The sequence below is a fragment of the Mytilus edulis genome, chromosome 10 (assembly GCF_963676685.1).
Source record: "Mytilus edulis chromosome 10, xbMytEdul2.2, whole genome shotgun sequence".
Lineage (NCBI taxonomy): Eukaryota > Metazoa > Mollusca > Bivalvia > Mytilida > Mytilidae > Mytilus > Mytilus edulis.
In genome coordinates, this window is record NC_092353.1 from 59,718,960 (window position 1) to 59,741,112 (window position 22,153).

Genomic DNA, 22,153 nt, shown 5'->3' on the forward strand with positions numbered 1-22,153 from the left:
ATACAATCACCCCCAAATAAAATTTAAGAAAAGAGCTTTTACTGGGGGAGAGGGGACATAATATTTTCTGGAGCAACCAGTGGTTATTTTACAAATAATAATGAGTCGAAATAATTAATTAAGGAAGTTTGGTTTCACAATATTGTCATTTTTCAATTAATTTAAGATATGCAAAGGATTCTACCTTAATAAATTTAGAATGTACATGGATACAACAAGACCTCATAGCATATGCCAATGAACGCAAAGACCTCATAGCATATGCCAATGAACGCAATCTATAAAATCAACAAATTATAATTTGATAAATAAAATTAATATAAGAAGAATGTGTCCATGAGTCACAAATGATCTTATCAAACCTAATTCAAAGGACATATCTAGAGAACAGTAAAGCAGATGCTCTCCAAATTCAAACTCTGCGTTTTATGATAAGAAGCGTTGTGTATTGGTTGCATAACATGTGATTTAGGCAAACTTTAGATAACAGAATCCAATTTTGAGTTCAATGTACATGTATGTACGTACAGTTAAACTATATCACTCAGTTAAGGAGGACATAAAAAGAGCTGATCAAAGTGACAAATCTAAATGCATTCCAAAATGTATATGTTTTATGATTGATTACAACATTGTTTCTGATCACATATTTAGTGATTGTACATGTAGCTCGTCATTGATAAATATGTAGATTTCATACTATAAATTGTACAGCAAAAATGATGTCCCTATGTACTCTTTTTTAACACCTGTAAACTGGTTTTACCCTGAAAACAAGAAAATTTTACCCAACTTTCAAGGCTACATTGTAGATCCTAGTCTAAATCATTATGACACTTTCAAGACTTGGAAGGCTGTTTTTTATTTTTTTCTGGGACGCCTTCCTACAGCGACCTAGTCCCATTACAACAACTTTGATGGCTATCTTAATTTTTTTCTGTGACGCCTATATTTTACATCTTTATTGGCACAATTGTCTATTTCCATGTCAGACCCAGTGATACAATGATTGATCGTTTGTTGCTCAACATCCAGTGGCAAATATTTCATGCATGTTAGCGACAACCCCCAGTGATATATGCAGTATTATCATTAATAGGCCGAGTTGGTAATATGCCAAGTTTGAAATGTGCGGAGTTTGTAATGGAACCAGATATCTAAAGTGCTGAGATGTTTAGCTTCACATTTTCTGATATTGATAACATGGATAAGACTTTTATGCTTCAATGATTATCAAAAAACAACAGAGCAAAAGACACTTGTAGCCCTAATATATAGGGATAGTAGCTCTTGTCACAGATAGAAAACAAGTACTTGAGGCTGTGCATGTAGGATTAAATAGTGTCCCCCATGGAATTATGTCCCATGGACCAAATTTCATGGATATGATCTATGAAATTTGGTCCAGGACATAATTTTATTATAAAATATTGTCCACCTCTATGTAAAAGTGTCCCTTGACAATAAATACTATTGTGACCTTCGTTGGACATTTTTTCATAGTGAAATCATGTCCATATTGCATAAAAGTCTTGTCTAATACCAAAAAATTTATTTAACAAAAAATAATAAGACTTAATTGACATTTGTATTTAAATAAGCAATAGGAATCTATGAATAATTTTTAACATCTTTGAATTATCCTTTTTTTTTACCCCAAGATGACATCCACTTTCATTATGACATAGATACAATACTTGTTTTAATTTGTCCTTATGTATTACAAGTTTTAATGTTTGCTCTTGTGTTTTTTTGTCAACATGTATATAATACATTTCATTGTTTTTAATTTGAAAGAGCTTTGCCTTCCTTCTAAATGATCTCCTATCATTATTGTCAAATTCTGGAGGGTATTGACCATCAGACACATAATTATACAGCTGTTTATATTCCTCACTTTCCATTTTTGTTCACATCTGTGTAGTCTTTATTTAATTTTCAATTATGATTTAACTAATTGATTTAAACATTTAAATGATTTCTAAATTATTTCCCTTGTATAGGGACAGAAAAAAATAGCTACACTATGAAATATTGTCCTTTGGGACATAATTTTATAAATCATCCATGAAATTATGTGCAAGTACTAGGGACAATTTTTCACTAGCGGAGACACTATTTTATGGTTTACAATTGTGATATTTTGTCCCATGAACAAAATTTCACAGCTGAACTGTGAAATAATGTTCTAGAGGACACAATTTCATGGGACACTTTTTTTGGCTTACATGCACCCCTCCCCCTTTTTTTTACTTTCTACAGTTATTACTTACTATTAATTGCATATATCTTCAGAAACAACACAAGTTAGTCAAACAATTTGATAAATGGATTCAAATAACACACATTATGGCTAAAATACCTTGTATCAGTGCAATATATTGACAGTATAAGAAAAAGTATCATATTTCAACACGGTCACGTATAACAGACTTGAAAGAGGCGCCCAACACGGTAACAGCTGTTTTATTTTCATCAATCAAACTTGTTTTTATCATGGAGAACCTATTTGGTGTAATGTGCAATCATTATTTTACCTTTTTCTTTGTTCTGGAATCTGGATCAAGCTAAATTTCCACTGCAAATTTCTCACTGTTTTCAAAAATCAAGCGTCAAAAGTGCGCATGCTCAGACTTTTCATAGTATGCAGCGGTAAAACCCCGAGTTCTGCTGAACGTTACACTAATCAAATCGTAAAAAACGATTATGAAATCCAAGTGATAAATGATGACAAAATTTTAATGATATATATATATTAGACAATAAATATTCATATAAAATACATATATTAGAACATTAAAATTGGATTTGTAATATTTTCTTTGACATCTTGGTGCAAATTATGTCTGCGGGAAAAAAGGGGGATTTTTTTTTTAAATCGAAAAAATCGTAAATATATTCTAGTGAAGGTGAATGATCGATATATCCAGGAATACTCATTATGACATACCCCAAAAATTCGTCCAATAAAACCAGATTTTTACAATGTATTCACTACGTTCTTATAATGTCGATACGACGTAACAAAATGTTACGTCGGATTATGACAGTAATAAGCACGTTGTCACAACGTAATAAAATGTTACGTCCTGACAAGGTACTAAATTTACGTGAATCCGACGTAATTTTATAACGTCGTCTGTACGTCTGCATCCAACGTTGGATTTTTACGTTCCCACAACGTTGGTACGACGTAAACTCACGACATGACGTTCAGACGACCATTAACCGACGTCGGGAGTACGTCGTGTGTTTACTGGGCATTCAGGTGAAGAGTTTAGCTAGCTATAAAACCAGGTTTAATCCACATTTGTCTACGAAAGCGAATGTCTGAACCACGTGAGGAATATGATATTTGTTTTCGATTTGTTTAATTTGTTTGACCTTTTCATTATGCCATTGAATAAGGAAGGTTTTGAAATTTCTTTGAAACTCGGAATTTTTCATGTTTTCTTCTTTTCTTTTGTGAAAATGATATATTGTGTGTTATTGAACTTCAAAACATACTCACCATTTCGCATATCTTTCCAGATTTATCCTCAAAAATCATGACGGACATATAATATTTCATTACATATATTAAGCTTTTGTAAAAGAAGAAATAGTTATCAAAGGCATCAGGAGTATACTTTAGTACGCCAGACGCGCGTTTTGTCAATTTTAATCAAATTGGAAATTTAGCCTCCTGCCACTTCATAAAAAAAGATCTGATCTGATCAAGCTTTAACCATTGATGTAATAATAAAATAGTAGTGTAGACGCCATATCTATTACTTCTCTCAATCTATATGGAGACATGTGCCATTTAAAGAAAATTACTTTCATTTCTATTCGAACTTTTATTTATTATTGGGATTTATAAAAAGTGTTAGAATCCTTATAGTTAAGCGGTTAGGTCAGGCTATGGCAGAGTTATTGTCGTTAAATGAAATAACGTTTGCTATAGAAATCGATTTTCTGTCACTCAAAAGACCGATTGGTTTTTGTTGTCTAGCAGCATAGAGAAATCTTAAGATTGAAATGCAATTAGATGTATTGTCGTACAAAATTGAGTTATAAAACAATTGTAGAGAGTCACATTTACTCTTTTTAGCTTTTGAGGAATTCTCCCCTGTCAATTTATGTTATTAAATTGGCTATAATTTGTCATAGTTTATGATATAATTTTGTAGATGCGATGCAAATATCGCTTTTGTTAGAGTCTCGTTATTTCTTCTTACAAGATAGTTTCCATTCTGTATATATGAGAAAAAGTTAATTATTTGTATGTCCTACCTAAGGGAATTGTTTGGGTTTTGTGTTTGTTTAAAGTTTTTGTGAACGTTTTTGTTAAAGTTTATGGTTTAAGTGTTTTGTCAAAATTGATTTTGATGAAAGTTGAAGTCCAATCAACTTGACACTTAGTACACATGTTCCCTATGTCGTTCTTATTTTATTGCCTAATTAGATTTTTGACCCTAATTTCACGGTCCACTGAACTTATCAAATGAAAGTGCAAGTAGGGAATTCGTGTACTATTCACATGTTTTTGTTGGTATATAGTATGATGCGGTTTGTAATAGAAAATGGATCGAATTCAAATATATCTTTCTTTATATTTTCTTTAAATGACGACTGTGTTAGCAGTTTATCTTTTTCACATAAGTAGTATTACCCATTGTGTCAGTTTTAATGCTTTTAATTTTATTTCAATAAATTCGTTTGCAACAATAATGTTGTCATCTAATGATTTCTTTTTGGTAGTACTCTTTCGTTTACTGCCTCATTGTATTATGAATTAGGTGTTCTGTCTAATTGGCAATCATACCACATCTTCTTTTTTTATATTCAGTCCCTAGTCACTTGAAACGAAAGGCTTTTAAAATTGATTTTGCTACTTTTACACATAACACGCAGCATTTTAGAGTACTTATAATCAAGTAACAAAGATTGTTATTGTTATGGTTTACTTATTTGTGGGCCCTTACCAATCCTGCGTGGGTAGGACAAAAAGTGTTTTTTTTTTATCAAACATCGAGATTTTCAGAATTTTATCATACAGGTGTTCTCTATTTTATTAATCAATTCGTTTTCAAATTAAGTGATACTCAGACCAGCCACTTACAAAAGAAATATGCACTGATGTTGTACAAAGAACGGGAAAAAAAAATTACCGAACTCCGAGGAAATTTCAGATGTTGAAGTCCCTGATCAAAAAGCAACTGTTGCATCAAAAGCTCAAACACATCAAACGAATGAAAAACAACCGTCTTTTTCCTGACTTATAACGGGCATTTCCTTATTCAAACAATTGTGGATTAAATCTTGGTTGGTTAATAACTTTTTATTGTCAAGAACATGCACGTATGTTTTACTTCTATACATATGCATCGTTACGTCTATGAATTTGTTTAATTGATTTAATTTTTACAAAGCTGTGTAATGCCTTTAAGAAAAATGAGTAATCAAATGGAAGTTAGAATCAACTTTTTCTTTGTACGAATTCAACACTTTAGATAGTTATTGACCCTCATGTCACATCCTTTGGGAGGATGAAATTATAAACATCTTTAATTAATCTGATGTTTGATTCAATTTTAACCTACTATTACTGACAATGAAACATTAATAGTTATGTCACTTAACTGCATGACTATTAAAAAAAAAGAGAACATAAATGAAATTTAATTGATATTATGGGTTTAAATCGTACATTTTAAAAATCCAACCCTAACTGGTATGATATTCACAGTTGTGTAATATTACACTTTTAAATTACAATAATATGAAATTATTGATGATAATATTTTTATTAGACTGAAGAATTTTTTTCGGGGTCATCCAGGTAAAGCTTAATATTGACATGTATTTAGATTTGTGACGTATTGATGTACACAAATATTTTGGAAAATACTGTATTTACTTAAATGTTCTCAAATAAAACATTTTGATCGATTTCATTTGTTATTTTGTTAAATTTTGTAATTTTCACGTGGATAAAGAATGTCGGTGTGGTTAACTGTGTATTGGGGTTAAGCGTCAAATCATTTATTATTTATTTAATTTTTTGCATATTGATAAATCGTTATTTCTAGTCTTCTATCACAAAAACAAATGTTCAATATGTATTTTATTCTTAATAAAAGCTAATTATTAATGTCTCAATGTTATCCCTAATGCTAAAAGAGGGACGAAAGATACTAAAGGGACAGTCAAACTCATAAATCGAAAATAAACTGACAACGCTATGGCTAAAAATTAAAAAGACACTTTTTTTACAGCTGTGTCAGTAATTCACAAGCATACAGTAACAAACTGAATGTACAAAAGAACGACCATTCAACTTGCAACATTATGACCAGGGTTAAATAAAGGCAACAGTAGTACAATTGTAGTATACTGCTAATCAACCTTTTGTTTTACTATTTATTATGGCCTTTTTATAATTTAGATATATATGTAAGTACTCATTCTGTGGTCTCAAAGAATTATGCGCCAATGGTTTCGTCTCCAAAAAGAATTGAATCCTTAATCGGGTCAGGCAAAATGTTTTTTAACTTGTTTCGGCTACTTTTTCAAACAGAAGAGTAGCTACATGAATGCATATATCTATATAAAACGTAACAAAGAATGTTATTGTCATGGAATGAATTAATGAGTTTTCTTGCTGACTGGTATGTAGTGAACTAAAATCCCAGGATTTGTAACTCGAATTTTACACCACCAACAATTCGGATGGTCAAAGTGGTACAAAAAAGGTCTCTCATTAGAATAAATCACTGTGTTCTTATCTTAACTAGGACTTAATGACCTAGCCCTTGAAATATAGTGCAGATGTTGTACTCAAAAACATACAGATGATACTAACGTGTTATTTTCCAGAACATGCATGTATGACTTGCTGTTAAACATATGCATCGCTCAGCCAATCTATTTGTGTATTCCCTTTAACATTTACAAAGTTGTGTTATGTGTCCAAAAAAAGCGAGATCAATTTTTAATTCAGCATTAACTTTTCTGTGTGAAGATTCAATGCTTCAGATATCATGTGATCCACCCATCATACCCCTCGGAGAATAAAGTCGGTTAAATTTTAAATATCTTCAATTAATCTGATGTTTGATACAATTTACACCCGTTACTGACAATGTAGCATTAACTTATAATTTCATCAAACTACATGATATCATCGACAAAGAGAATATAAACAGGATTTAATTCATTTGATGGGTTTAAATCATGTCTTATCACCGTACCACAGTATCTATTATGACATTCATAAATGTGGAATATTGCACTCTTGAATTACAATATTTTAGAAAGTAATGAATATTATTTTTTGTAATATACTGAGGTATTTGGGTTTTTTTTGGTCATCGTGGTTTATCCTTATAATTTGTATTTCAATATTGCGATAGTTTATACAATTTGTTTGTAACATATTGTTGAAATATAAAAATATAAAACAACACGTTTAATAATTTATTGCGTCCGAAGCGCTTTTCTGGATTTACCTTCATCAGGAACGCTCAAAGCCAAACATTTGAAATCCGAAGATGTATAAGTACCGAAAATCGTTGAAGAGCTATATGTTAAAAATACCTAAAATAAATAGCCAAATTCATCTAAAGCCAACTTTGCCTGAGGGAGTTGAAACCTTAGTTTCATAATAATTTCAAAATTTATAAACGGACAATTTTAGTAGTAAAGTTTGTTTAATCATGTCAGTACCGAAGCACTGACTACTGAGCTGATGATACCCTCGGGGACTGATAGTCCACCAGCAGAGGTATCGACCCAGTGATGTAAAAATATAAAACAACACGTTTAATAAATGTCGCAGTAAACAAATACTTTTGCAAAACAACTTTTTGAACGATATTTTCTATAATTTTATTTTTTTGTAAAATCAATTAATTAGTTACTTTTGTTTTTTAATTTCAAATACATAATAGTATCATCATTCTTTATAAAGATAGATCACAAATGATTTACTTCAATCTCAAATGCATAACCCCAAAAAAAAGATAGCATACATTCGTCGCTTGATTCCCCTTGTGATTTCCAACTCATATGCTTTCTTGTGGTAAAATGAGTTACAGTAAGCTGATTCAAATGAAACTGAGAAAAATGTAACCAATTAGAAAGTGAGAATAGCCTGTGAATTTTGATGTTAAAAGATACAATTGAAGGTCACTATTGCTGAGAGTAAAATTTGTTTAATGCTTTACAGATGGGTTCTTCAGTTTCTCTTGAAATAAAACATATAGAAAGGAAAGAATATGGGAAAAGTCGCCTATCAATCTCTTGAATATTAGTATCTGAAAAAACATTTAGTTTCTTGAACATTATCTATTGACAGAAATTAACTCATCATAGATACCAGGATTGAAATTTTATATTTACGTCAGACGGGAGTTTCGTCCACAAAAGACTCATCAGTGACGCTCGAATTAAAATGTTCCTGCAGAATTTATCCAAGGGCTTGTACAGAAAGGAGAAAAAAATTAGCCCAGTCTTTTAATTTTACCTTTCGGTATATTGATGATGTACTGTCTCTTAATAATAATAGATTCAGTGATCACTTACATTTAATATATCCAAGTGAACTTGAAAATAAAGATACTACCGACACAGATAAATCTGCTTCATATTTAGACCTTTTTCTCGAAATAACTATTGACGGTAGGTTAAATACCAAAAGATATGACAAACGCGATGATTTTTATTTTCCTATAGTCAACTTTCCATTTCTGTGTAGCAACATCCCAGCGGCACCAGCATATGGAGTATATGTTTTTCAATTGATACGTTACTCTAGAGCTAGCTCAAAGTACGTTGATTTTGTTGAACGAGGAATACTGCTTTCTCAAAAGTTGCTAAGACAGGGCTGTGAATCAATCAAATTAAGGTTACCACTCAAGAAATTTTACGGTCGCCATCATAAGCTGATTGGCCATTATGACAAAAGTGTGTCAGAAATCATATCAGATATTCTACCTTAGTCATATAAACCTTCCATCATTACCGACCTAAACAAAGAAATAACACGACGGGTGCCGTATACGGTCCCGGAAATGCTTATCCATCCGGAGCACCCGTTTCCCAGACGTTTGATGTGTTTGAATTTTCAATTTTGTCATTTGATAAAAGACTTTTCAATTTCAGTTTCAAAAATGATTAACGAAAGAGAACTATAGTTTAACAAGTGACAATTTATATTTACTGTCGGATTCTGCATCATTGAATTTTGTTTCTGATCTCCCCTTTGTCAACAGATTTACTTTCAGTTTTATTACGAAATAGGAGTTATTTATATCCTACATACAGTTCATCGTAGTTCGTTTCTATAGTGTGTGATAACATTGTGTGAGGGAATTCGACGTTTGCTGTACCACTGTTCACTCCAACGCAATTTATGACAATACCACTGCATCAATCTGTATGATTATTTTTGCAGTGTTTTAAAAAATGATTTTACTTTGTTGTCGCGTATTATTTTTGAAACATTCAATGTTTTAAAAAGGCGAATTTTCTGTATAAAGTCAATAATTATGTTGACTTTTGAAGCCCAAACTTTCTACAGCCTTAAATACGCAAATAAAAGATCCAAAAACTATACCAATACAGAACGACATGTTTATGGAATTATAGCAAATCTTTTGGTTTACAAATTTTTATTCGTTGTTGCAAAATAATGAACTTAAAATATCTGACATTTTCTCCCTACCCAGTTTACCCCTATTATTTTTTATGATGTGGACTGGTCATTGTTATTAATTCGTACGCAATTTGATTGGATTAACTTGTAATTAGTTTACCTTCAAACTTGTTTATGCTTTTCATACATGACTATTGATAATAAGAACGTGCATGCATGTGTACGGTAACTAAAATGACCTTCAAACTGGACACTGGACGAGTCAATATTATGTTTTATCAATGAAAGTTAAGGTATGAAAGGTAAGAATTGCCACTTCTTCTATTTTCACAAAATTTTCCGACTACACAGTTGATAGATTATTTTTTAAAAGCCTATTGTGGAGATAAAAGAGACAAATAAGACGTTTTGTTCCATTAAACAAGTCATTTTCTTAAGAGAAATGCCGAAATACATTTTACGCACAGCTACGGCAGGTAAAGTTATTATTTATCATAACAAAAAAAAAGCATTATTCAGTCTCATTGGAATATGTTAATTACAATAACTCACAAACTTAAGTAGTAGGTATATGAAGTCAAAATATGTCCGATCTGCCTATTTTTGGACATCAAAAGTCAATACGATCGTTTTAAAGTCAATTTCGTCTACCTCACAAAATCTTGTTAGGCACTATAACATTTAAATCAATTAAAATCAATAATGACATATTTCCATACTGTAGTTTAGTGTGTATCTATTGACATGTATGCACATTTAACTATACCCCCGTAATGGCGGATGATACGTTAAAACATGAAGAAAAACAAGAGGTTAGTATATCTCCGAAACCACTGCGGTGTAGATTTCATGAAACAGAAGTATACACGATTTTCTGCAAAGATTGTAACGACTTCATGTGTTTTAAATGCATCGGTCAGTTACACCAAAAACACGAACTAAGTCAGTTGCAAGATGCCGATGAAGCTATTCGGACAGAAATGTTTGGTTTGTTGCTTGAGAACAAATATGCAGAACACCTCAATTCACTGATTGATAAGGTTTCAGATAGAGAGAAAGAGCTTGTACAAGACGAAGAAACTATTACACGTGAAATAAGAACTAGCGTAGACAAAATGAAACAAAACATTGATCTTGCAGAGAAACGTTTATTGTCAGAGTTACGTAATGCATTCGAAAGCTATCAAACCTCTCTACAAGAACAAAAATCAAACATCAATAACTTACAAACTGAAATTGCAAATTTAGACGTGAATAAGCTTCCAGAGTTTAGTTTTAGCCATATTATTAATAGTTTGTCTGAAATGAAGTTATGTTCCTCTACAAGTGACAAACTCTTAAATCATCCAAAACCGGGGTTTCAACCATCGATGGAATTGTCAATTGGAAATTTAATTGAGACGAAAAGTGGAAAACGTGACGCTGGTGCATTACCATTGCAACCTTCTTCGAATATATCAACACAAACAGATTATTTCGAAGATTCATATACTGAATGGTTTGATGCTGAAGACTTAGAGGAAGATGATGTAATAGAAAGCTCATCAGATGAAATTACAGATGAATATCCGATAAAGTTCCAAATAAACCCAGATATAAAACTTATTTCGAAAATAGTTCCAATATCTGAAAAGAACGCTTGGATAATTTCGGACCGGAAGTTGCTTAAAATTGTCGATCATACCCTGCAGGAAGATGTATACGCAGAGACAGTTGATGATATTGCTACTTTAAAAGATGGTTGTGTCTTGATTCTCCGTAATACTAAAACCAATATCATGAAACTCCTTCCAAATAGAAAACTAGTAAGTTTTGCAGACGTCGGTACCATAAATTATTTTCCATATTGCATTTGCATAAAAAATAATATAGTAGTAATATATCTTTGGCATGTTGCAAATGGTTATACTAGCAGAAATCATATCATTTGGATGAACACAGATGGAATAGTAACTAAGAGTTCATTATTTTCTGAAAGTGGTAGGAGGCGACCATGCGCCATACAAAATTTAGAATTGGGTTTGTGTGTCTTACATCGTTTTAACATTGGACCTAACTTTCATTCTTTAGAGCTTTTAGAGGCAAAATCTGATAAATGTAACACACTTTATGTTTTTACGGGGATATATGGGATGAATCCACAAAGGAACTTTGAATGTGGAGGAATGTGCGCCGATAACGCTGGGAACATATTAGTATCCGATCATCGACACCATAGCGTGTATGTACTTGACAAAGAATTGAAGTACAAAAACAAATTATACGATTCAAAGAACGGACTTGAAAAACCAACGGCCATCAGTCTTTGGAATGACCATATTTGGGTTGCTGACGGAAATCAGATATTCATTTTCCCGTATGCAAAAGAATAGTCATTAAACATTAGCATCTCTGATAATATCTTAAATTAAAGACAGCTAAGCCTACAATATATTTCTCATTTTGTTAATGCGACGAATGTATTTACCTATTATTATTTAAAATGCGTAACGAGGCCTTTTAGTTTTATTCATGAAGGCATATTTCTAAATAGTAAGATAGTTACATCGTTTAAACTTTTGCATCTAAAACAACTACATTGATACTGGTTTTATTTTATGGTTTTTAATTGTTGAATCATATAAACCTTTGCTTTGCGCATACCACAAGATCGTCCATGAAGTGTTCACATATATCTTTGACTACGTTTAAGGTTTTAAATCTAATGACATGAAACTTGAAGGACAGGGAAGTCATCACTCATCGTAAAAAGTAAAATAAGAAACATATAGTACTCTTAGGGAAATTCAAAACTAAAAGTCTTTTAAGAATGACAACAAGTTAAGGTGGTACCTAACACTACAGGGAGATAACTCTGTAAATCAGCTTAACGTTTTAATCACATTGTGTTGTAAAGTGAATATTAAGCTAATCAATGATCAAAACTAGTGTTTGTCAAACTGCTATATAACCTGTGTAATTTTTCTGATAAAATGGTTGGTTCAAATTTTTTGATTTTTTTATATTTTTGTCAAAGGGTCAAAGTAAACACTTTGTCAAAATTTTATGAAAATTAAACGAGCCAAATTAATTTAAGTGAAGGTGTTGGGTACCACATTAAGAATGACAACAGATAAACGAATTGATTACAACTGTCATATTCCTGACTTGATACAGGCATTTTATTATGTAGACTATGGTGGGCTGAACCTTGTTCTATGACTCACTAAACCTCTCACCTGTATGACAGTCACATATAATTCCACTATATTGACACCAATATGTTAGCAAAACAAACAAACATAAAAGGTAAAATAGTTAAATATTGGTGTACAACAGTCAACATTGTTTTATAACTTAATAATTTAAACACTTTAAACAAAACTAACTTGTTCAACAAAGAACACTGACTGGCATATAGAAAAGTTACATTAGAAAAAATGAAATATCAAAATTAACCATAGCACAATAATACAATGACGCCCAAGTCATACGTTTATCATCAAAAATTGATATACAGAAAGGTAATAAAATATACCAGGACAAAAAAGGCAACTTCATCACGTAACTAAGGTGATAAGTATTATTAGTGCCTAGAATCTATACTTTGAGACCGTCATGTTGTATATGTAAAGTCTTCCAATGAACCTTTTTAGAAACAGGACAAAACGTTCTTTAACAAAACCTTGGCTCGTCAACTTTTTAATAAAACACTGGTAACGTGTTATAAAGTCTGAGTTTCAGCTGCAAACTCGTGAATACTGAATTAGTTTAAAAATACATATCCCATATGCAATTGAAGTTGATATATTCCCGATATGGTTGAGAAAATAGATAATTTCAAAATTAAAACAAAATCGTCTCGCTTGTCAAAAATTCAGATGAGTTGGTGGCGGTTTTTTCTTTCTTATTTTTAACGGTAATTTAAGTAAGTCTTTGGCTTTTTGTCAAAAACAAATTTATTGATTAAAAATTAAAATCTTAAAAAGTAGACCAGCACTTCAGAGTCTGAATTTCACACTATTGTTAATTTACCTTCATTATAGAATTCATAACTAAAGCTTTAACTTTTTCAAACATTTGAGAATGAAGATGGTCATGATGAACATCTTGCAGAATTGTAACAAATTAGATTGCACATGAAGAGTTATACAGTGAATTCAACCTGTTCACATATCCTACAAAAACCTACATACTCACCTGGGTTCATTCTGTGATATTCATTCCTTACATTTGTCATGTACAATTCATATCAATTCTCTTACTTTGATTCTAAATGACATTACTATAGATGTAACAAATAACCGAACAATATTAACACGTCAATAAACTATCATCAGCTATAATAAACAGTTATTATGTACAATTTGACAAGCTCACTAAGTCGTACCGATGATATCACATTTTCGTAGACTCAAAAAACGAGTGTCAAAATCTGTCAACGACCAATTTCGGAAACAGGCAAATTTCACATAATGGAACTATTGATGAAGTTTTAACTAGAAACAATCTCATCCACATGTGACAAAGAGTTTGGCTTTTAAATAAAATTTCGGAGATCTTCATCCCGTTTTATAATAATAAGTGAACATGATGTACGTAAACCAAAAAACAATATAACTATTCATTAATTTTTAACTAAAAGTTATCGTATTTCCTTCTGATTTGTAAGAAACAGTTATATTGATAATTCCATTCATGTAGATAAGATATATTTGTAATGAAACATGAAACTTAACTACAGTAAAATTAGATTATGTCCCTTTAACCGTCTCTTAATATCATGACATAATATAAAAATCCGAACCGATTACCAATGTTTATCGAAGATACCAGGGTTAATACGCCAAATTCTTCAGTATTTTATGTAATCTTTTGAAATGACGTCAATACGCGTTTCAAAAATCAGGGGGCTTTTTTTATATTTTGTTAAAGAATTTCAATATGTTGATACTAGACTAACATGACTAAAGGACACGCTTCCGTTCTACTAGAATTTGTAAACTAGGCTACATTATACCTTAATCAGTGATTCGTGTATGTAGCAGTATTTACCTATCGATAATTTTTGCAATATACATATGCACAATACAAGAATTGGGATTTTTTTACTGTAACTTATGTCACATTTGTAAATCAAGGATATGAATTATGGTCGTCATTAGGAAGATGATTGTGCAACACCTATTGATAAGTTCAGACTGTAAATATACTGGAGCAGACAGAAAATATTTGTATAAAAAAGGACTATCTTATACAGTTTGCATTTGGTCGTCCATGTTTTGGATTTGAACGTACCTAATGTTGGCGGATAGTGAAAAATAAGTTGTGTGCGTTGGACTTCGTACACGTTATTCTAAAAAGTTCTGGCCTTAAACTTAGATTTATCTTTTAAAATTACATTTCGGCTTTTTTGTTTTCACTTCCATCATGATATTATTATAACCAATTTAAGATAACTGATTTGTTCATATTTATAAAAGAGTTTATTTTGTGAATAATAAAACAGTAGTGTCGACGCCATATCCATTTCTTCTCTCAATCTATATGGAGACATGTGCCATTTCTCATCGAACTCTTTATTTATTATTTGGATTACTATAAAGAGTTAGAATCCTTATAGTTAAGCGGTTAGGTCAGGCTATGGCAGAGTTATTGCCGTTAAATCAAATAACGTTTGCTATAGAAATCGATTTTCTGACACTCAAAAGACCGATTGGTTTTTTGTTGTCTAGCAGCATAGAGGAATCTTTAGATCGAGATACAATTAGATCCAGTGTCGTACTAAATTGGGTTATAAAACAATTGTAGTGAGTCACAATTACTGTTTTTAGCTTTTGGTAAATTCTACCCTGTTAATTAATGTTATCAAATTTGTTTATTATTTGTCATAAATTTTGTTATAATTTTGTAGAATATCGCATTTGTAAGAATCTCGTTATTTCGTCTTACAGGATGGTTTCTTTGGTGATTCCTATTCTGTATTGAAGACAAACAGATATTTCTTCTTATGTCCCAACTAGGGGCATTGTATGTTTGTCTGTGCGTCTTTCTTTCATCCATCCGTTCGTCTGTTCTTTCGTTCGTCTGTTCCGCTTCAGGTGGAACTTTTTTGTTAAAGTTTTTGGTCATGGTAGCTTTTGAAGTTCGAAATGATATGATTTTTTCTTTTTAATACTAAAATTAAAGTTTTGACCATGTTGTCATCTTATAATTCTTTCTTGGTTGGTAAAACTTATTCGTGTATTTTTTCAATGAATAATGAAGTAGGTGTATTCGTATGGAAACAAGGTTTAATCCACAGTCGCGTCAGACGAAATTCTTTTTAACATGTTTCGGCTACTTTTACACATAGCAAGCAGAATTAAGAGTACTTAGTATGTAGCAGCAGAGAATATTATTGTAACGTTTTTTGTTGACTCTCATTTAGGGGACTTACAAATCATGTGTGGGTAGAGCAAACGTTATAAACCCTTTTTTACATAACATATAAAAAAAGAAGATGTGGTATGATTGACAATGAGACAACTATCCACAAAAGACCAAAATGACACAGACATTAACAATTATAGCTAACAACTATAGCTCACCGTTAGGCCTTCAACAATAAGCAAAGCCCATACCGCATAGTCAGCTATAAAAGGCCCCGATAAAACAATGTAAAACAATTCAAACGAGAAAACTAACGGCCTTATTTATGTAAAAAATGAACGAAAAACAAATATGTAACACATAAACAAACGACAACCACTGAATTACAGGCTCCTGACTTGGGACAGGCACTTACGTAAATAATGTGGCGCGGTTAAACTTGTTAGCGGGATCCCAATCCTCCCCCTAACTTGAGACAGTGGTATAACAGTACAACATAAGAACTTACTATAAAAATCATTTGAAAAAGGCTTAACTCTTCAGATGGACAAGAATACAAGTGGACATGTATAGCATATATAGATGTTTCAGAATTTTGGCAAACATGTTTGTATCCAAGTTACAATTTTGGCAAACATGTTTGTATCCAAGTTACAAATAAATGCGTTTTCAAAGGTCAGGAACTCAAAACTAATAGGCAGGAAATACATTTAGCTGATAATAAGTTGTTATTTTTCAGAACATGCACGTTTTACTTCTCCTTCACATATCACTTGGTCAAATTCTTCGTTTAATTCATTGCATTTTTTCAACGTTATATATACATGTAATTAGTGACTTACATGTCACTCCCATTCTGAGTGATGATATCTAAATCATCTTCAATAAATCTAATGCGTTACACCAAATACTAACAATGAAGCATTAACTTGTCACTAAACTGCAAGACTCTATCGAAAAAAAAGAGATTATACAGGGGATTCAATTGGTGTTATGGATTTAAATCATAATTTATTAAAATCCAACACTATGTGGTATGATATTCATAGTTGCGTTATATAGTGCGGTGACAGAAGTGTAAAAAGTTGTCTAAATAACACACCGCTAAAAATGGTCTTAACTTAAAGACAAATATGTCTTCTTTAGTTTTTGCCCTGTCGTCAGAATTTTGTACGGTCACATTTTTCTAAAAAGTCGTTTTTATGACTGGTAGTATATTGGAGAGTTTCAACCCCCCCTTTTTCAAAATGAAAAAATGTGTATGTTTGCTTACATTTAATTGAAACAGTTTTTCCTGAAGCTATTCTTATATGTCAAAATATTCTATTCGGTATTTTATTTCCTTCTAATCAATAAAATTTGCGAAGTTTAGACTATTTAAAATTGAGGTAATTTTAATTGCAAATTCAGACTCAAACTTTAGTTTCTTCTTCATAGTATGAATAAAAATTATCCCATAATATTTTAAGCATACAGTATTTAATAAAACTAATAAGTGATAAAAATTTCGGAACCAAAATATGAAAAAAAACTTAAGAAATCAATGGAAAAAGAATGGAGTAAAAATCTTCAATTTCAACACGGAACTCAATCACTTGCCTTCCGTCACATTTTGTGTATTAGTCAATAATTTGCTCTCAAATGATATATGAAATAACTACCTTTTTCGCTATTATATACACATATTTTCAATGAAAGTGCAATGATATATGCCACATAATTTGTTTGTATATGTTTATATTCTATGTTTTTTCGTTATAAAACATCAAATATACTTTGTCAGAAAAGTCTTATTGTAAAATCAAAATAATTGACGGATAGTTTCAGTAAATATTCCGTGATATGCAAAGTCCTTTGCAACTTCGCTCCATTAAGTCCAAAGAAAAGACAAAAGTCTTTAAATTTTATGCAGTGCATAATATGCCAAAAAAAAAAAAAAAAATCGATTGAAATTTTGAGTCAATTTACCAGTTTAGGGAAGTCGATTTGTGTATCTGCATTGCATAAAAGATTGGATGAGGTGAACATCAAGATGTTTCATGCCATATCTGTTAATTTGAAGAACTCCGTGCAGGCAGTTTATCATCGTTCATACTACAAAACTTAAACAAGTAAACATATGTGTTCCCCCTTTTAGAGGCTTCTAGTCTGATATTTAATGACGACATACAATTATCGGACTGTTAATTGTCCCTCAGTTTCGGGTATTTGTACACGTTCTAGAATGCAGTCGTTCAACTAGAGCGCATGTATATTTTGTTGCAACAAAACATTTTAGAAAGATAAAAAATTATTCAAGTTTGAATCAGATGAGCGTATTAAAAATGTTTCATCCGTGTCAGATAAAGTTAAAGTTGAAATAGTTTCCCGTCAATCTTTTAAACTTCAAGCACTCTGTCATTTTGGTTGCATTACAAATTATTTGCTAAAAACGAAATAAAAAAATCCAAACTCGTGGAAGCAGATATCTCAGAACACGATACTACTTTTACTAATTTTAATTTGGCTATTGACAACGATTTATTGGTCATTCCTCATGACATCGTTACTTGATACATATAGATCACTTCTTCCCGCTGATTCTAATTTAAAATATTCTAAATGTAAAATGCAGTCTAAGCTCATTCATTTCTATAGAAATTCAGTTGTCAAACAACTTTAACAAGTTCAAGGCAAATATAACGTAATATTTAGTAGCAAAATAACTATTTATGATGCCATATAAGCTTCTAGTCAATTGAAAACTGACCCCAAAATCTCAATGTCAACTGTAATAGATACAAATAACGGACAGATATTAATTTCATTCCGCTGCAAGTTTACTTAGAAAAGACATCGAAACTCTAAAGAGACTACCCAGCTTCGGATGAATTGTCTCTTCCTTCTTAATTTAGTCAATGCCTTCGTAGTTATTGCAATTCATTCTATGGTTACTCAGTGAAACTGTATACAGCCAAGATTTTTCTCAGGAAATGGCACCAGAGAAATTGTGGAAATGCAATTGTTGAGGCAATCGTTTTTGTTTTACTCTTTTTCATTTAGGATTGGCTTTACAAATGTACCATGAGTTTGGTTCAAAACACCTTGTTGAAACATTGAGTGCCAAAGGATTTTATGCTTCTTAAAGTAAAGTGCGACGCTATCCAATGTGTTGCCAACCATGCAATTGAGCGAATTCAAGATAGTGTGTACGTCTCGTATAATGTTTCCGCAGCATCTTTGCAGACAAGCATATGGATGTCATCACACCTTCCTAACCCCCCTTTTAGATCTCTGTTAAATCTTGGATGAATTGATAGCCTAGGGATGGTTTGAAGCTGGTATTTTTTAGGAACAAATGTCTTTGGACTTCCTACAATATCTTGTCTGTACTTGTAAAGAAAAACTCAAAATAACGTGTTCGCTTTCAGCAGAACCTTTCATTTGCAGACCTGTTGCCATGAGTGAAATGTGTAGAAATATTAAAACACGTCTTGTGACGGTTGATGAAAATGAAGATGATGGAGATAACGGTTGATTTGGTATAAAGCTTGTTGCACTGGTACACATGGTTCAAGCCCCGAGATTAGGGGAGTGTTGGCGTGCCCTTAAAAAAGTTAAACCCCGCCACTTTCTGTATGTGTCTGTTTCAAGTCACGAAACGGTACTGCAGTGTTTGTCGTTTGTTTCTCTATACTATATTTGTTTCTTTCTTATTTATTTTGTACATTAATCATGTTAATTAGGCCGTTATATTTTTGTTTGTTTTACATTATTCATTTCGGGAATTAAAGACTATGCAGTATGAATTTTACTCATTGTTGAAGCTCGTACGGGACCTATAATTGTTTTATGTCTCATTTGGTCTCATTTGGAGAGTTGCCTCATTTGCAATTATATGACATCTTTTTTTTATATGGAATATTTTTGAAGTTTGTAGTACGTTGCAAGGGAAAAAAGGGGGGATATAGTTACAAAACCTATAATGTATTCGATATTAACCAGAGTTAAATACACGATTACAAAAGATAACACTATGGTAGCAGTAATAATTGTGAAAAAAACCAAAAGCAACGAGTAGTCTATAAAAAAACCTGAAGTATTCGCAAATTCAATATGAGGTCATATTTGACTGTAGTGTTCAATGGCTTTTGTTTGATACCTCACCCACTATGACAGTTGAAAAAATAATTTTAAAAGTATTGTCCTGCATGACACTTGATTTTTACCTGAAATTGATATTTTTCATAAGGTTAAGGTGCTCTAAATTTTTTTGATAAAAATATGTCAATGATTAAGGTTTATGTATAATAACAAACATTACTAAATACAAAACAGTATCATTTGTATTTAGGTAGAGTTTAGAAATAGAAAAAAATGCCAAAATTGAAACCCTCCCAAATTTTCACAGATTTTTACATATGACCTTTGACCTCAATTTAAAAAAAATGTGACCATATCAAGTCCTGACGACAGGCATATTATTATAGTACACGATTTTCTCTTTCCAATGATATATTATGTAGGTGTGTGTTCGGTGGGGAGATTAAATTCAAAAAAATCTGCCTTCAGTCACCGCACTAATATTACACATTTTAAATTACAATACTGTTAAATAAATGATAATACTATTTGTATTATACTGAAGTATTTTTATTCGGGGTCATCAAGGTACAGCTTGATATTGAAATGTATATACATTAGGGTTTATTTTACGTATTGTTGCTGTAAACACACATTTTGGAAAATGTTTTATTTACTAAAAGTTTTACAAATAAAGCATTTTGATCTATTTACTTTGTTATTTTGTTAAATTTTGTGATTTGACATGGAAAAAGAATGTCGGTGTAGTTAACTTTGTATTGGGGTTAAGCGTCATATCATTTATCATTTATTTAATTTTTGCATATTGATAAATCGCTTTTTTTATTAATCTTTCACAAAAACAAATGTTAAATATGTATTTCATTCTTAATAAAAACTAATAATAAATGTGTTAATTTTATCCCTAATGCTAAAACGCTCTCAGCTGTGTCAGTTATTCACGAACATAAAAAAAAATAATTTGCAAAAGTACGACCATTCACTTGAATAACATTATGACCAGGGTATACATAAAGGCAACAGTAGTACAATTGTAGTATACTGCTAATCAACCTTTTGTTTTACTTTTTATTATGGCCTCCTATTTCGAATGTTTTTAAATAAGTACTCATTATGTGGTCTCGAGAAATTATGCGCTAATGGTTTCGCCTCCAAAAAGAATTGAATCGTTAATTGGGCCAGACAAAATGTTTTTTAACTTGTTTCGGCTACTTTTTCAAATAGAAGAGTAGCTACATGTATGCATATATTTATATGAAATGTAACAAAGAATGTTCTTTTCATTGAATGAATTAATGGGTTTTCTTGCTGACTTGTATGTAGAATCCCCGGATTTGTAACTCGAAGTTTACACCACCAACAATTCGGATGGTCAAAGTGGTAGCAAAAAATGGTCTCTCATTAGAATAAATCATTGTGTTCTTATCTTTACTAGGACTTAATGCATGTATAACTTGCTGCTAGACATATACATCGTTTTATCAATCTGGTTGTGCATTAAAGTTATGTTATGTGTTTGGAAAAAGGGAAATCAATTTTGAATTTAGCATCAACTTTTCTGTGTAAAGATTCAATGCTTCAGATATCATGCAATTCACGCATCATAATCTTCGGGAGAATAAAGTGAATGAAGTTTTAAATATCTTCAATTAATCTGATGTTTTGTTCAATTTTCACCTATAACTGACAATGAAGCATTAACTCTTTGTGTTATTTAACTGTGTGATACTATCGAAAAATGAGAATATAAACAGATTTTAATTCATTTGATGGTTTTAAATCATGCCTTATCATCGTACCACATTATCAAGTATGACATTCACAACTGTGTAATATTATACTCTTGAATTACAACATTTTAGAAAGTTATGAATACTATTTTTTGTAATATACTGAGGTATATGGTTGTTGGGATCATCGGAGTTCACCCTTATAATTTATGTTTCAATATTGCGATAGTTTATACAATCTGTTTGTAACATATTGTTGAAAATGTCGCAGTAAACAAATACTTTTGCAAAACAACTTTTTGAACGATATTCTATTTTTTTGTAAAATCAATTTTTTAGTTACTTTTGT

The 22,153-nt window shown here is 31.4% G+C and overlaps 1 protein-coding gene across 1 annotated transcript; it reads left to right on the forward strand.

The window, feature by feature from the left end:
- The first annotated feature begins 10,413 nt into the window (after nt 1-10,413).
- Nucleotides 10,414-12,012, forward strand: LOC139492872 (uncharacterized). Its single transcript, XM_071281023.1, has one exon. The coding sequence runs from the start codon at nt 10,414-10,416 to the stop codon at nt 12,010-12,012; it is 1,599 nt and encodes a 532-aa protein (XP_071137124.1).
- The last annotated feature ends 10,141 nt before the right edge of the window (nt 12,013-22,153 follow it).

Excerpts from the sequence above, each read along its gene's own strand:
- LOC139492872 (XM_071281023.1), top strand. The coding sequence starts at position 10,414 with ATGGCGGATGATACGTTAAAACATGAAGAAAAACAAGAGGTTAGTATA.